This window comes from Orbicella franksi, chromosome 5 (genome assembly GCF_964199315.1).
Source record: "Orbicella franksi chromosome 5, jaOrbFran1.1, whole genome shotgun sequence".
Classification (NCBI taxonomy): Eukaryota; Metazoa; Cnidaria; class Anthozoa; order Scleractinia; family Merulinidae; genus Orbicella; species Orbicella franksi.
In genome coordinates this window covers 17515067-17533581 of record NC_138149.1, presented here as the reverse complement: position 1 = coordinate 17533581, position 18515 = coordinate 17515067, and the positions used below count along the sequence as shown (strand labels likewise).

Genomic DNA, 18515 nt, shown 5'->3' with positions numbered 1-18515 from the left:
GCTTGTGTTAATGACAAGTTTCTTTAACATTTCTTTCATTTGGCAATCTTCCATTGAGAATTTTATGCTTTAAAAGCAAACAGGATTTGCTTTTAGGCTTGGATAAATCTGTATATTATGTAAGAGAGTACCATATGTTTGGGGATTATGAGAGATAAAAATGGTACATAAACATGACGGCAAAATCAACATGTAATAAAACTTGCTAGAACAAGATATCACATTCATGCAATCCATTCTCTTATGTGCATGTATATTTAATAGAAAATATATGTATTTTACTTGTTCAAAAAACGTATCTTTTGAACAACATCTCTATTTTACATCAATTGGCTATTAATTTAGCCGTGGCCAAAAAACTGACTGTTCAAAATCTATTTTGTCAACTGACCTTTCACAATATTGACTTTGAAGGAATGAATAATAAATTAATATCGCACAAGCAGATTATATTATGTGTTGTTATTTTGTTGGTCTTCTATAAATTGCTTGAGTGTTGCTGAATCAACTGGAATGTACAGATATTCTACACCATCAGTACCCTGCAATGACACACAAAGGAAGGATTTACAATACGTCTACCCTTACCTAATCGTACCTTTTTCGTATGCTTTAGTGGAATATCAGGTGAGTTTGGTTGAGTCATGGTTTGTATTTTAAACTTGACTTTGTCTCACCAAAATACTCATGATGAGAACAAACGAGCCTGATATGCTGCCAAAGCATACCAAACAGGTACAATTAGGTATTTATGGTACCCGAATTCAGCCAAGTGACCATGATGTCGTAGCCATATCAGGTGAGTTAGCCATGGCTTCTGAATGGCTAATTGCGAATTTGGGTATGGTAATGATACCTACTAAATTTACATTTGGTGACTAACTGACAAGTAGAAAGAAGTGAAAGCTTTAATAGACTAAGTACTGCCGTACTGTCTGTTTGCATTAAAAATGGCAATGTTTCCTCTTACAATTGAGGAATGCTGTAGTGTAAGGGGAGGGTAACCCCACAACAAATAAATGAACAGTAAAATGAGTAAGAACACCATTTTTAAGTATGATAAATATCTATCACAAACGTTGGGCTGAAAAAACAAAACTACCTCAAAACTTCTCTATAGCACTACATGGTATACAGTACAACAAAGAAAATAAAACTACAAGTACATTGTAGTGGGAGGCGCGGGGGCCTCATGGTTAGTGCGCTCGTCTCCGGATCGGGCAGTCCAGGTTCGAGCCCTGGCCGGGGACATTGTGTTGTGTTCTTGGGCAAGACACTTTACTCTCACAGTGCCTCTCTCTAACCAGGTGTATAAATGGGTACCGGCGAACTTAATGCTGGGGGTAACCCTGCGATGGACTAGCATCCCATCCAGGGGGGAGTAGAAATACTCCTAGTCGCTTCATGCTACAGAAACCGGGATAAGCTCCAACCTGATGGGCCACTTGGCTCGCATGCAGACTTTACCTACCTTACATTGTAGCCTGCAAACAAGCTCTTCACAGAGAAAAGAAGGAAGGAAAGGAGAAAGGGAAGAAGAGTCTGCTCATATCGTTTAGAACTCTAAATGATGCCAAACTCCCATGGACAACTTAACAAAGCTGTGCTTACCAAATGGTTCTCAAAGAATAAAACAGCTACTGTCAAATGTGCTTACTACCACATACATCCTGCTGTCACTATGTTACATTTTAATAGTGACATGTTCCCGGGGCGATACTCTGTAAATCATTGGCTGGGGTTGTGCCACTGGGACACTGAATACTAGACCATGATCAGCTTGACCTTGCAACCCTATTCTAGACAAGGCACCAAATACCACTACCCTATAACAGACACGGTATTTTCCATGCAGAAACTGTATAATAATAACAATAACAATTTATATGCCATGCAGAAACTTTATAATGATAATAATAATAATAATAATAATAATTTATCACTATCAAAGTCCAACATACACTAACTGAACCAATATCTTACAAAGCCACTTTCAAGTTTCAAATTCTATTATAGAACCTCAGGTGAAGAACCCTATTCTAGACTAAATTATTTCTACGCTGGTCACTTTTCCAGTAAATTACACCCTATTCTGGACCAAAACTGTAAGATTTCTACACCCTATCCCAGACTAAACTGCCTGAAAACCATACCCTTCACAGCAGCACATACCCATATAACATATATATGGGAATACCCTGCCCCCAACCAGGTGACATGTGTACTTAAAGCTAACAAGAAATTTGAATGAGTGCTATAACAAGCCAATACTCTTACTAGCCAAATGAACTGAATACATGTAACTGTCAAGTTGAATCACCTTTTTGGAAGTTATAAGCTTGTGATCACGGAATTCTATTAGCTGTGCTTTCAATGTGGAGTCACTGTTTACCAAGAACTGTTCGCGACATTTAGAGTAACAAGCATTAAATGACAGACCTGGAGGAAAAACAAGACATGGTTATGACTTCAGTTCAACTCCATGACCTAGATATGGCACTAATAACATTGCCAGCCAGCTAGATGATTAATAAGTATGTTTACATACAGTACATTATAGAACAGCCTGGATTGAATATTTCATGAATAACAAAAGTCGAAGGGATGAATAAAATATGGACAAAACACCACCAAAGAGACTAGCTGTGACACAGCATAGTCTATCTTGGTGTTCACCTGTTAATAAAATATTCATGACTAACAAATCTATTTTAAAATTTTTATTGAAATTTTCCCATTTTTGCACGTTTAGTTTTAATCCAGTGCTGAACCTTTCAATAACCTGCAAAACTCTGCTCTATTAACTTTGCCATTAATCATCTTTGTACACCTCTCAAGGAACAGAAGTATACTCCCACAGGTTTTACGTCTGTGGGTTGTGATTGGAGGATTTCAATTGCTTTTCTTGTTATAGAATACTTGGAGTAAAATTGTATGACATTTTATAGATTTTAGTTTTATGTATCATTCTTATCACCTTATTCTAGAGTGCATAATTATTAATAAATACTTTGTTGTGGGATTAGTGCAATGGCACAGCCTGGTTGAAGCCCTGCTTACAAATAGATATATATACATGAACACAAATGAGGGGTAAGAAGCTCTAGACTTGAAGACATGAAGACATGACTGACTATCACAGTTATATACACTACTTAAGCAATTAATTAAGGCCTGAAAACAATTCAGGCTTGAAAGAGATTCGACCTCTGCAATACCGTTGCAGTGCTCTACCAACTGAGCTATCAAACCAACGGGGATCTCTGGACTGTTAAGCTTAATACTTAGGAATGAAGGATGATAACCAACAGCTGAAGTATGAGCTCACTTACCAATATAACAGCTATTGTCCTTCTCCTCGAGCTGGTGTCCTGCTATCAGGATGAAGATGCCACGAGCATTAGGAGTCAAACTACGGAACACATGAACCAGGGAACTAAGAGCCAGTGCTCCTGTGTGCTGTACTAGCAGAGAATTCTCATATGATGTTTCTTCCTTGTATGGCTCAAATGATGTCACATCAAACCATGACCAGTTAAAACGTCCCAACTGAGTATGATTCCAAACTGAAAAGATTCCATTTCAGTGGAATTAACCATTACACTCTTACTAACAATTACACAAAAGCCATGCTAATTCCCTGTCTCATTCAGTTTTGGTAGGTTAAAAAAATTAATGAAACTATTTACTCACAGTAGTTGTAAGTTAACTTCAACAAAATATTTTATAACAAAAGATGGTTTCTATGAACAAGGCTCAATGTTTTAATCAACTGATTTTGGTTGCCAGTGTGACTACACTTGGCTGTGGAAAACTAACTTAACATAATTGAATAAAATAAATTACAATATTTAGAGGAGAAACCTCATCAACCTTAGCTGGTTTTCATGCAGGTCCTCTATCCTGATCGAATTGGAATTTGGAAATGTTGGTCTTTGAGGAGGGAGGAAAAGTGGAGAACCCAGAGAAAAACCCTTGGAGCAAGGGGAAAACTAACAGCAAGCTCAACCTACATATTACACTGGACCAGAATCCAACCAGGGCCACATTGGTGGGAGGTGAGCACTCTCACCACTGCACCATCCCTGCTTACCAATAAGCTTTCAGGCTTGGTTGTTGAGAATAAAGAGAAAGAGTGAGTGTTTCTACCCACCATCAAATTTTGCAGATAAATGTAGTTTGAAGGGTTTATGATGTCCCTCGTAAAGATTAGGCCAACTTCACATAGTTGGAGCAACTTTGAATATATTTTCCACAAGCAGGTCTAAACATTGACTCCAGTGATTCATTTAAAATTTCTAGATTAGTGCTGTCCTTGATTTACTCACTAAGAGGTGCATTGATGTGATCAATACTAGCAATGACATGAAGAGCATCAACTTCTGCAAGAAGGCTGAGGATTGTCTGAGTCTGAAATACAATCAAATAAATTAACCAAAAAATTGTCCAGAAATTACCATCAGTTATTAAACACATACAAATATACTTATCTCTAGCTTCTCCACACACCCTTACCTCCCATTTATTATGCAGGAAAAGGTTTCAAAAACTTTAAAAAGTTTCTTTAAATTCCTGATTCTGTAAATTAGACTTACAAAACTGAAGTGTTTGATTTTAAAGACAGGCAATGTGCATCCTGATGAAGTATCCATTTATGTAAAAAACTATTTACCATACCGTACAGTGTATTTACATATTTATATTTATATGTTTTCCATAACAGTTTATACTCATCTGATAGTTGGATTTCAAAAGCTATTAGAAATGCTGGCATGTGAAAAAAAAATGCTTGCTCAATGTATCACTGATTTGTCAAAGTTACAGTTCCCTGAGTCAACAGAATTCGTACATGTCACCACTCAGGAACTTTCTTAATCATTACTTCTTACTTAAATTTAGGAAAACAAAGAGCATATGTAAAAGGAAACACTTCAGCAATGTATTATGGTTCATTGAATCTCTAGGGTATATGTGGTGGACATTTGCCCTCACTTTAAAATTTCACAAACCCTTTTCCTTTAATGAATGGAACACAAAGAAAAACACTCATCAAGCTAATTTGATTTTTTAAACCACACTTAGTCATATTAAGTAATACACACAGGCAGTCCATACTTACCTTTTTGGATCTTAGCATAGAGCCATCAATATTATGAATAATTATAAAAACCTCCTCTGGACCTAAAACATACCACAAAATAATGAAGTCAATAATTAAGATGGTATTCATACTTTAACTTGAAGGTAAACAATGAAGGCAGTGTTACAAATTTCACTCTAACATGATCCTCTCTCAACCAGTTCAACTCCATGTCATTCAAACTCTTCCATGTTACCTACATACACTTTAAAGTGCAACTCAAAACAGCAGCTTTATACATGCTCTGATGCACGATCACACAGACCTGTATATTCACTATAGCTGTTAGAACATTAATGCTTTTTCTTTGCACCAGAAGACTGTAGCATAATAAACATTATCTTTTCATCATGTCTTGAAAGGAGGACTTCGTACAGCTAGGACAGGAGCGTCTCAGATCTACACAAAAATTTTGCATTCCAAATATTTCACTCTAACAGTACAAAAACTGTTGAAGTGTGATACCACTAACATTTCTTACTGCTGAAACTCTGTTTGATAAAGTCACACTGATCTGTCACACTCTTGAATGATCCATCGTGCATTAAAACCTCCTCAGTTATTATATTGAGAACCTTCAACAGTAAAATGTTCTCATTAGTAACAGTGTAAGCAAAATACTGTAACATTCTGAAAGCAACACCCATTGCTACTTGCAGATAAAGCAGCCCTTGCTTTTTTCTCACTATTTATTTGTGTGTACTATTTCTGGTGGGTCAGCATCATCAAGAAGGCCTTGAGATGGAACCCACTGGGGGAAATAAAAAGTAGACGTGATCTGAAGAGTTTTGGATGAGCCCAACTCTTGGCAGCTACATCCCTGTGATGGGTAGCTAAAGCATGTTCCATATACATGTCTGAGAAAATCTACCTTTAGATACTGTTTTGAATAAAACTGTATCATGATCATCTCATAGTTTTGCTTACAAGAGACACAACATTATAACACTGTGATGTTGTCTCACTTTTAGCACGCATGATTGGTTGAAAAATTGAAAACCTTTACTGTGCACTAGTTCATCTCTACGAACTATTCAATGTAAAAAGGAGCTTTAAGCCCCAGCCAAACAATCGCAACAGTTTAATGCAACATATCGCAACATTGTTGGCCTAGTATTTGCAAGCCTCGGCCAAACAATCGCAACATTTCGATGCAACATATTGTAACATTGTTGGGCACAACATATTGCATGCATTTGGCCACCCTGTTGTGACGTGTTGTGACATGTTGGGTGTTGCAAATCAAACTAGTGCACATGCCCTGGTGACACATTGTTGCACAAACCTGGCCAAACGAGTAGAACATCATACAACATCCACAATTGTTGCATGAAAACTTTGACCATTTTCAAACTTGAGCCAACAACACCCAACATGTCACAACACATCGCAACACAACACATCACAACACATCACAACAGGATGGCCAAATGCACGCAACATGTTGTGCCCAACAATGTTGCAATATGTTGCGTTGAAATGTTATGATTGTTTGGCAGGGGCTTTATGTAGGCAACAAAAGGCAGGTAACTGATTTTAATCATTCAAAGTACAGTCAAAGCTTTCGTAAATGACCACCTAAGAAATTCAAAAAATGGTCACAACTAGAGCTGCTCCCTTACAAGGATGAGCCCTCGTAAATAAGAGCTTCAGAAAATCATTAATAGTTCATAAAGAAAAAACAAAAGAAATTAATGTTCAGTGAGTGCCTTTATATCTGATATAGACAGGGCTAAACTGCACTGTACAAGATCTTTATCAATGAACCATCAGCACAGCGTGCAGTTTCATTCAAGTGTTGATTTATATGTAAAAGATGCTGAGTGGTCACTTAAAAGAGTTTAAAAACAAAGGAAAAGTCCAGTTGGGTAATCCCAAGAGTGGTTGAAGTCACTTATGGGAGTGGTCCCTTACAAGAGTTTTTCAATTACAAAGTTTAAGTCACAGTTCAAACAGGGTTTCACAAAGATGGTCGTAACTAGAGCTGGTCACTTATGAGAGTGGTCACAAGGAGAGCTTCGACTGTAGTCGGTTTGTGAGTCACTACACAAGCTACTCACGTAAGAAGGTGAGACCACTTGCACAAATAATGTATAATGTTCAGAATGTGACCTGCATCTTTCAGACTGATTTCCAACTACATGTAATCTGATTCACAGTGTCACAAGCTAATCAGAGTCCTGACACATCAGCTGGACACTTAGCTGGATGCTCTACTTGTGGAAGGTAGGTAAAGGGTAAAGTCTGCACACAAGTCAAAAGGCCCACCAGGCTGGTACTATCTCTGGTTTCTATGTAGCATGAAGGTGACTAGGAGTATTTCTACTCCCCCCTGGATGGGACACTAGTCCATTGCAGAGTTACCCCACAGTATTAAATTTATCAGTACCCATTTATACACCTCGGTGGAGAAAGGCACTGTGAAAGTAAACTGTCTTGCCCAAGAACACAACACAGTGTCCCTAGCCTGGGCTTGTACCCGGACTGTTCGATCATTTACAGTACTTTACCTATAAATTGTGTTATAACATACATAAAGAATTCAATTGAATTGAGAGTTGAGCGCACTTAACCACGAGGCCATGTAATACAATGTATGATTTGATCTTATTGCCTCTTGATCCTGTTGGAAACATGATTAAACCATAACTTATTGACACACACATGTACACGGTATATAATTACTTCATAAAACACTTACATTTTTAATGGTGAGACTAGGAAAAAAGCCATTGACTACAACTTGAAGGTATCGAGAAAGCTTAGAGGAGCGAAATTGATCAAGTAGAACTTTTTTAGATCCAAGGCCATAGAGAAGAATATTGAATCCATTTCTTAAAATAAAAGTATTAGGTCCAACTGTAAGTACACAAATGAATTAGATTAAGAATAAACTTTATTATTATATAGACACCACTGTTTTACTGGAAAATACACCACTCGTAAAATTCATACGAAACCACATCCAGGACTCGGGTGGCATATTTTCCATATCCTCACTAGTGAAGATATCAATGATTTCACTGATATCAAGTTTGTATCTTAAATTGTACTTAAATTCATTGGTGTATGATCGAAACTCCTCATAAGTCTGGCAATCTTCAGAAATCCTCAGGAATCTTCGGGAATTTTCAGAAAGTGTTTGACAATGTTCGTGTGACCTTCGGACAAGTCCTGGAGAATCTTTGGAAATCTCTACTCAACAAGCAAAGCTTCAAGGGCAAATATGCTAGCTTTAAGAACATCAAGGCAAGGCAAACTATCAGACTGTCACATGAACAGTCTTTTGTCTTTACTGTTCACCACTCCATTTTCTTCTGCACGCCAGTTCAAAAATCATATGGAATTATTTTCAACTTTTTTAGATGAAAGGCATGAAAGACAAACGTAAAATTCAAAAAAGAAAACAGACAAAAACCCACTAAGTGCAATTTCACTTTTTTTCTATAAGCCCGCTTGTTTACAGAAAAATTTTCACAGATGAGTACTGTATACATTATGTATCCAGGTATTTTCCTTGGACAAGCACTATGGGAAGATAGAGTCTTTCTGAAGTTGAACACTCCATCATGTGAGCAATTTAAACCAATAAGAATCGGACAAAATTTAGTGGTGAACTATTAATGAATCACAGAATTATGTTCACATGCTAAGTACTGTATTTTTCCTGCACAAGGTGGTTTAAGTTTTAAGTTAGGAGATGAAATCCCAGAGTGGGATTGTATATGCATAATTTATACCATTTGGTAATACATAATTGAGCAATGTCTTGTACATCTTAGAACTGTACACACCTTAAATGAAACATCCACTTGTCAAACAGAGCTTGTAGTTTGTGGTACAATTCAAATCTTTCCTCTGGATGGGAACTGGACACTTGATTTAACTGAGACAGCAGTTTCTGCGCACCAAAACAGCACACGTGAACAATATCAGAAAGAATAATATTATAATCACTGTTGTAAATTAAAGTGACTGCTAAGTAAATTATTTATTTTAAAGTAAGGTGGCTATGAAGAAATGTTTGCAAGTGCACCACCTCAAGAGGAAAAAAGAATCATACAACACTAACTGAAGATAAATTCAGAGGCATACAAAAATTGGCTGATAGATTGACTGCCTGCCTTCATGACTACCCAGCCACATGAATGAATAAAGTATTGGTCAGTAATACTACTGCCTTTAAAAGCTTACTTGTTGATCCATCCGTGGCATGTTTAGTTTTGAGAGAGTATGATCAGATGTTACACACTTAGAACTTTGCTGCTCAAAGTACTCTTCCCGCGCCTCCTCTATCTGAAGCAAAACAGAAATACAATGTAAGAAAATTAAAGATTATCACATTAAAGAAATTCCAGCAAGACATTATAAATAATGGCAATTGGCCTATAGACCTTATACAGTATTCTCTCTTGTTCCATTACCATGCAAAGAACAAACAAGAAGTGTCCAGTGACTACCTAGTGAATGTTAACTATTCTGTGTCATCACCAGTGAAGATAAGATTCAGACCCAGCTTTGCCATAAACAGCCCAGTGAAAAAGCCAGTGAGCTAAGCTGAATAATATTCCAGTATTCCAGTTTATTATATGGCTAGCTCCGTGAGCGGGCAAGATGAATCAAATCCTGCTCTGTGATTGGCTACCTGAGCGGGCAAGATGGAGCTATCTTGCCCGCTCAGGACTACCCGCCGTGTTCCACAAGAAAATTTCCCCGAAAGCCATGTAATAAATCCTTTATTGACCAAGCTTGTTCAGTCAAGATGGCTGGATATTGGCCTTGTTCTTTTTTTGCGAGTTTATGGACCTCGACTCCATCTCAGTCCATAAACCTCGACTCCATCTCAGTCCATAAACACGAAAAAAAAAGCACTTGGCCAATATCCAGCCATCTTGACCTCACACTTGGTCAATAACCCATACATAAAATCCTATTGGTATGGCATGCTTAGTCCAATCTAAGCTGTCACACGATCATTATGTTTCCAAACATCCTAACTCTCTATACATAATAATTTACCTGAGTTGTATTTCCTCTAGTCACTCTCTTCAGAACTCTGGTGAAACGGCAGAAAAATGCTTGTTTTAGCATCATTTGGTAAGTAGTTGTGAGGGTACAGTGAGGGAGGTTAACAAAGCAGATAGCACAAAAGTACAATTGTCCTAGGAGTATTAGGATTAAATTTAGCTTCACAGAATAGACTGGTACACGAATGGAAGGGGTATTGTGAACTCTCACAACACAATAGCAAGATGGACACCTTCAGAGCCAGCTCTTGGATGTAAGACACCTCTAAAGGTATACAATAACCTTGAGTTTACAGTGGCATGCTAAATGTAATAGAGCTGCTTGACGTTAAGTTCAAACAAGTCAAATGATATAATTTAATACCTTGACGTTGTTTCATTAGCAGTTACTGGTCCACTGTTTGAATCAGAATCCTCTGAATCTGAGTCTCGTTCAACACCTACAACAATACAACAATGACGCTAAGTCACGGAATTTTAGGTAATTTTGCTTATTTTTGTCAACTATGAGTTCTAATCTTTAAATTGACTGCGTTGCAGTTTTTAATTGGTAAAATCCCGGCCACATATCAAAGAAGGATAATTTCCGAGAGTTGTAAATAGTATTTTTATACAAATTGACATAAACTTCAATTTTCAGTTTTGCTCCTTTATGCCCCTTTTTGGCTTTCCAGTGTTTCTTTTGACTTCTTCTCTGTTTTCAGTCATTATTATGATACATATAATTCAGTTAATTCTACAACCATTCGACAAGAGCTAATTAAAAATTGCCTAAAATTGTGTGACACTCGAGTGTGTGGAGTCACAGTAACCTAATGGTTAGAGCCCTTGACCCTGCATCAAGCAGTCTGGGTTCCAGCGCTGGCAGGGGTTATGCTGTTGCATTCTTGGGCAAGACACTTTACTCTCACAGTCCCTTTCTCCATCCACAAGTAAAAATAGGTATCACAGAATTTACTGCTGAGGGTAACCCTGTGATGGACTGGCATCCCATCCAAGGGGAGTAGAAATACTCCTAAACACTTCATGCTACAGAAACCAGGATCTAAGCTCTGGCTGTAACAGTATGGAACCCATGGCCCAATGCAGACTTAACCTTACCAATCACTTATAAGTGATCATATGATACTACAAGAAAATTCACTACCTGACAAGGGAATTCCATGATAAATTTCACACAAAAAACCAATATCGCAAGAATTGCGATATAATGAGTGCGATATCCGTTTTTCAAGTCAAATTTAATGTGGAATTCACCAGTCAGGTTACAAATTTTCCTTGAATCACACAGCCTTCTTTCTAAATGAAAGAAAACGCTATTTCATTTATGTCTGTGTGAAAAGCCATTCCAGTTGAATCAACTATTAAGACTGTCAGGAGCCAGCGAAAAGAAATCCAGCTAAAATCAGTGAGCTTTGTGGACGGCGACAATGGTTTTGAAAACATGATTAAAAGATCATTGTTTCTAATTGTTCTTGAGTTGTTGTTTTGTTGCCACTCCAGTGCAATAGCATGCAAAGCCTCACTTTCAAGAATCGCAATACCCCGCCTAGGTAACCAATCTGCAGGATGAGATGATTCTCAGAGCTATGCCATTCTACTGTATATCACGGCATAATACCATGTACCTGCTAGTTTGCTAATTACAGAGCATTTTCCTGCCAGTCTTATTTTTACAATTTTAATATCCATTAAGGACGACATTTTTGCGAAAACAGGTTTTTAAGATTCTTAACCCTTATCCTGCATATATCCACCATGTATCAACACTCAAGCATAAAATGTGAAATTCCACAAATTTAGTGAATATTTTATTGAAATTTGTTTACTTTGAGATATTGATGAATTTGATTTTGAATGAATTGCTGTTAGTAGGCAAACATTTGCAAGAACAAAGAACATAGTTTGTTGAATTTTCTCTCAATGCATTTGCATAGTGCTGTATAACTCATCCATGTACACTAAAAATTCAAAGACCAAAACTAGAATCTACCCTGATATAGGAAACAAAATTAATATAATTATAACTTATAATACAACCACTGTTTAATGTGAAATAGTATTAGTTCCAATCTCTTAAAGTGTCAAAAGCAAAAAGTCTATAATGTATGTGAAGAAAACTTCATAATATTATTATCTTGTTAGTGTGCAACAAGAGACACTTATAATCACACCTTTCAAAAGAACAGCTTTTCTTCTGTGACGCAAAGAATACCCTTTGTTATTGTTTTCATCTGAGGATGCATTTGCCTGTAAAAATATATTTCACTTTGAGTGTTAGCAAATGGGATGGATATACTGTGAATTTCCACCATTGTTCCAAAATCTTTTCTACAAACTACATTGTAACTTGTTGACCATATTAAAAAGGCCAGTAACCAATAGGCCATGTTCAATATATCAATATTCCAGCATGGCTCTGATGCTTTCAGGACAAAATTAAAATTTTTTAAAGTTTCTTTTGTCTCTCAATTCCCAAAAGAGACTTGGATACAAAGAAAACACCACCAAATAAAGAAGTTTGTCCTGAAAGCCTCGGACCCATGTTAGAATATTGATATATCGATCATAGCCCATTTACAAAGACTGACTGAGCTTTTGTCCACTCCAAGAATACAATAGTCAGAATAAAATTTTGCAATGAAAATGGATGACAAAATGAAATGTTCTTAGTACTTAATTCGATTACCATTTTAACTTAAGATTAAACTTACAATAGAATGATGAATTAAGACGTAAATTTCAATAATCCAGGTTCAAGAAAACACAGACTCAGTGATTGGTATGAGATGATAGGAAATACACATAAATATAACAACAATAAATATTATTAATTATAACAAATACAAATTTGTTTGAGCAAAGAGAAAGCAAAAAGTCATTTAGTCATTGTGTTCCACCAGCCTTAATGCCATTCAAGAGAAGGATGTACTCCATTCCCAAGCATAAACATATTTCAAAGCAAAAACTAAGAGAAAGTCTTAAGTTTGTTTTCTCCTGCATTTCAGTTCTCTACAAAATAATTAGGTACCTGGTCAGCATTTGAGGCAGGAACAATCTCTCTTGTGTCTGAAATGTAATTTTCCTATAATATTATATCAGGTATCAAAAATGCATATTCCCCATTTAAAATTTTAATTAAAATTAATTTTCATATGTCAACCTATGGCCCAATCATAAGTGATTATTCTGTAGAAATCCAGGGAGGAACTGACTGAATTCAAGGTTCAAATAACAATCTGTGATGTTTCACAGGACAAACATTCCAATAGGATTAGTAGGGCAGAAGTAAAAATTCAATTAAAGGGAACAATTCTGTGTCTCAGAGTTTCACATGATTTGTCACTCCTGAAAATAACTTTAATGACCAAATGTTGCCTCAAATGCCATATTGTTGACTATAAATTATATTAAATTACACTAAACAATAAAAGCAATAGCCATGATACTTTTGCCTTTCTTGTTGCTCTTTGGAGTCTTCCTCTTGTTGCATGGTGATGCATTCTGAATATGAGCTGGTGTTTTGTTGTGAATTGCCAAGGATGCTATAATATATACATTGTAAGAAACCAAAAAAATCATCACTACAGTAAGATTCACAACATTCATCAAACTCTAATTTCTCAAAGTTTTGTAATTACATACAGTGATTAATTAAGTGGACCCTACGTAAACAGACAGCCTCTATTAAGCGGACAGTCTGGTCCCAAAATTAGTGTTTTATCTGAACCAGTATTTACTTGTATGTTGAGCAGACACTTCTGTGGTACTTATTTATGTGCTACATCCCCTTCGCCAAAAAAGTGTCATATTACACCCCTACTTCCCCATAACGGCCACCTCTCTACAACAGCCTGACTTTCCTCTGTTCCCAGGGTGGTTGTCATGAAAAGGTTTGACTGTTATAATACTATAATATCATACCTGCCTCAGCTAACCCACCACGCCGCTTAGGAGTCTGAAAACCAAACACTGTTGATCCACTCATTGGTGTCTTACAATCAGTACCAAGACCTACAAAACAAGCATAATTTTAATGCCCTAAAATATTTTTGACAAGGACTTTAAAAAAAAAAAATTATTACCATGTTGTCTTTGATGGTGACTTCCTAGAAGGGATCACATTGAACCAAATAGTAAAATTACTTTTTATCACCTGGGCTCCAAAGCTCTAACTCATAACTATATGAGGTCATGTATGCAAACATTTTTTTTGCTCTTGGACATGCAACTTAGGCTATTGCAAAAATAAAGCCTGAAAAATTCATGACTCCAACTTATGACCAGTGCATTACCAGGGCTGTGCTCTACCAGCTATTACCTCTTCAGGCTTTTCTGGCCTTGGCAGCTTCAACGTTTTCCCATTGCAAGTCTTTGTTTTTGTATGAAATTTCAGGGCTTGGATTCAAGTCCTCTCTCTATTAGCCGGTAGCCAACCCTCAGCTTTAAATCTTTGTCTTTAAATCTTTATTCTGTGGTTCAAATATATGACCTATACCTACAGGTGTCACTAACTCACAACCCAACCAGCTCTTAACTAGCTTGATCATCATGATATTTTCATTTTGCTACAATAAAAAAAGAGGTATCTAGTAGAGCAGGAGACCTCCAAAAGAACCACCTGGCTTATAACAGAAGCCACCTTAATTGTTTACATAGTTTAAACTTTAAGCTTTGTGTGCATAGCAATACTGCCAGTATGCATTGTGCAAGACTTCCATGCTGAGAACTTTTTAAATTCCACGCTAAGCGCCTGGCAAGTGACCACAGTCCCACACTGAAGAGTGCTATTTTCAAAGCACCAACACAACACAGATGGGAAAATTGGCTAAAATGGATCATATAAGATCCCGGTTATTGGCCAAGATATTGGGGATAAAGAGAAGTTAAGAAACCATGGTAATCACACCAAATTCATCTTGTGTAGTTTAGCGTTAATACACCAGCACCAGCAAATATAAATGTGCTCGCTGTTATACACCAAAAACCACAATCACATGCTGGTACGCCATAAAATTTTAAAGACCACACCAAAGATCTTCTGCATAACCTACATTGACTCACCCTGAACTTTGCCACAATTTGCGTCTTATCATGCCTATCAAAAGTTGATAATATAAAAAAATTTCACCATGCCATTTCTGAATTATAAGCCCCTAAAGCTGTAATTAAGGCTGCTTTCAGGAGGTCATACTGTTGCTATGGTAACCTATTGCATCACAAAAATGATAACAATGTGTTCACCAATGATTGGGCAGTTTTTTGATACCATGATTGTAGCATCAAGTGAGTAGTTTTACACAAACCATCAAAATCTAAGTGCTGAAAACTGTTTTGAGCCACCTTAAACCAGGAACACCAGAATAGCAGCATATTGCTAACCACTAACTGTTTACAACTTCCAAATGAAAAACTAGCTGTTATCTGCCAAAAATTATATTGAAATCCAACTGTAAACATGTACCTGCTGATGGCGTAGTATACACGCCAAAGAAGTGCGAGACATGCAAATGTTTTACTTACTGGGGAAAAAACGTAACGGGCACAGTAAAAGTTTAAAAAAAGATCAATAACTTTACAAAACATGTGGATACCCCTACATTTTATGTTATGAAATGGAAGTGGCAAACATATTCAATAAGTGCCTAGTTTCTGGTGGTGAGCAAATTAACAAATGGTAAACGCCATAGCGTGCACTTATTGAGTTATGGATGCACGCGGGAGGTTGCTAAGCATGAAAGAAGCGCAAGAGTCGCACTCAGCTATCACCTCATGCAACTCTAGCTTCTTGAGTGCTTAGCAAACCTCCCAAGTGCATCCATAACTCAATAGTGCACGCTATGGTGTTTACCATTTGTTTTATAACATAACATTGAGACATTGGAACAACAGAAGTCCTTTTATTGAGCTACATCACAAAAAAATGTTCGTGTAGTGTTACATGACAAGAGAAAACAACCGCGCAAAAATTCATTCATGACAACCGACTGCACACCAGTAACTCGATAAAGTTTCATCTTCAGACAACTGTGAAGACACTTTCGCAAATCGTTTAACACCTCACCCAGGAAAGAGTGAAGTGATGCTACTTAGTAAAGGAACCCCGATGGGACCACATGCACCAATTCAACTAGGAACCTCAATTCTTAGATGCGTTACAAAAACGCGCCTGCTAGGCATGACTGTCGATCAAAATCTACGCTGGGTACCTCAGGCACTTGAGACCAAGAAAAGTTTCGCCAATAAGCTGAACTTACTGAAACGATCCAGATTTCTTCCAAAGGGCGTGCTAAAGGATTTTTATTTTAAAGTAATACTACCCTCTGTAAAATACGGTTTAGTTTTGTGGGGATCATGTTGTAACTCCGACATACTTGATTCTACAGAAAGACTACATTGTAGGGCGGCAAGAATCATTTTCAACTTGCCCAGGGACATGTCGACAAATGACGTGCTCAAATATGATCAGTGGTCTACCTTTTCCCTGTATTATAAGCTCGACATCCTAAGACTATTTTATAAGGCAAACAACGACAGCCTGCCCAAGCCCCTGAGGAAATCGATACTTGAAAACTCCAGCCACGGCTATTTGGTCCGAGGGAAAATACTTTCTTCTATACCACGATTTAACTCGCGATTTATGAAAGACTCACTTAGATACAAGGGATCTGTCCGTTGGAACATAGTTTTATACCACAAACAACATAAAAGTTTTTCAAGCTTTTTCGACCTTAGAAAGCAGGTTGTAAATAGAGCCTATTTTAAAGATTTTAACTTTAACGCCCTGTCGGCTTCGACAACCCACCACAGACATAGTGACTTTATATACAATTAGTTTTAGTTAGTTTATTGTAATAATATAGTAGATTAACTTAGTAATAGTTCTAGTTAGCAATTAATTAAATAATTAATTTTATTGTAAATCTAGGAATTGTAATCTAAACATTTTAATCGTAATTTTAAATTTTTAGCAAAGTTAAATTTAAATACACGACCCCACAAGCTTTTAGCTTTAATTGTTATCGTGTTTAAATAAAGTTTATCTATCTATCTATCTATCTATCTATCTAATGTCGGCCATTACTTTGGAAACAATGTCTGTCAAAAGATTTGCTTTGTAAACATTAGCACACACGTCAGCAGCGTACACCGATGGGCAAATAGTAGACGCTAAATTAACCAATCAGAGCGCGCGCTTTGCTTTAGTTATGTGATAAAGGTATTTAGACTGTATTTTAGCTGAACCAGAGGAAGGCTGTCAGAGAGGCTAAAAGCGCTGTTACAGCAAATCAAAAATGGTTTTTATGTTACCATTTACCATGCAGTTTTAAGATCTTTATAACTGTGTTTGCTTTTCTGTATGTAAAGGCGAATTCTAAGAAAATCTGTGAAGAAATATCCTTTCCTTCCTTTTTTACAGGTGTGCAGCAGTCGCAACAGCGAGCTTGTATTCATCAAAATAGAAAATAGACATCCCGAAAGTGGGATATTTACCATTACATAAAATTTCCAGAAAATTTTCAGGGGAACTGACATTCTGTTGTTATTGTAAATTACAAGGCAGTACCTTTCAGAGCCCGTAAGAAGGTCTCACGTTTTCAGATCACACACGGCGAAGGCGCGAAACTTCACTCGTCAGCCATAATTTTACGGCAAACTGACTAAACGCTGGGGACAGAGGGCTCAAAACCGGCTTAACTACCTTTCACACAATGGATAAACCAATTGATGATCAACAAAATGAACCATACCTCCCTGACTTTCCCTGCGTTTCTTCAATTCTGGCACATCTTCATCGCTGACAAATTCAACTTCATCCGCCATTTTGCTTTTTCGTACCCAGGTTTTCTCGTGCGCTCGGTCTCCCAACTCAAGTCCTACGAACTGGCAGCCCAAGCTTAGTACAGTGGAACCTCGATTTAACGAACCTCTATTTAACGAAGTCCTCGATATAACGAACGATTTTCTTCAGCCCGGCCAAAATTACAGTAAAATGTATGGAGCAAAACCTCGATATAACGAACCTCGATATAACGAACCTCGATATAACGAAATCCTCGTTATAACGAACACAATCCAGACGCCCAAACGTAAAATATACCTCGATATAACGAATAAATGTCAACATGTGACGAAAGATGAATGCAAACAAACTAACAAGGTTGACATTTCTTTAATCCTGTAACAGAGGGCAACAGCCCATTACAGCTGTTTACATAATTTCATACAAACATATAAAAGTATCTACATTTCGACTTTATCCTCTTTATCTCTTATGAGTTCTATTAACTTCTTTATCTTTGATGGCTTTTTGTGGCAAAAGGAATAAATTGCTGGAATTTCGAGTC

The 18515-nt window shown here is 37.0% G+C and overlaps 1 protein-coding gene across 4 annotated transcripts; it reads right to left on the bottom strand.

The window, feature by feature from the left end:
• Positions 1-410: 410 nt before the first annotated feature.
• On the bottom strand, positions 411-18306 carry LOC145486524 (origin recognition complex subunit 2-like). Of its 4 annotated transcripts, XM_081465207.1 has the most exons (17): positions 18207-18306; positions 17919-18176; positions 14092-14181; positions 13617-13712; positions 13199-13236; positions 12342-12417; positions 10532-10607; positions 10160-10196; positions 9335-9436; positions 8935-9041; positions 7842-7974; positions 5613-5715; positions 5120-5181; positions 4329-4410; positions 3333-3566; positions 2321-2439; positions 411-542 (listed from the first exon to the last, which is right to left on the bottom strand). In XM_081465207.1, exons 2-17 carry the CDS (start codon positions 17989-17991, stop codon positions 453-455), a joined length of 1518 nt encoding a protein of 505 aa, XP_081321333.1. In that variant the 5' UTR covers positions 17992-18176; positions 18207-18306; the 3' UTR covers positions 411-452. The 4 variants fall into 4 exon arrangements, with proteins under 4 accessions (XP_081321333.1, XP_081321332.1, XP_081321334.1 ...); XM_081465206.1 differs by lacking the exon at positions 18207-18306 and having other exon boundaries at positions 17919-18199; XM_081465208.1 differs by lacking the exon at positions 18207-18306 and having other exon boundaries at positions 5622-5715; positions 17919-18199.
• Positions 18307-18515: the final 209 nt, after the last annotated feature.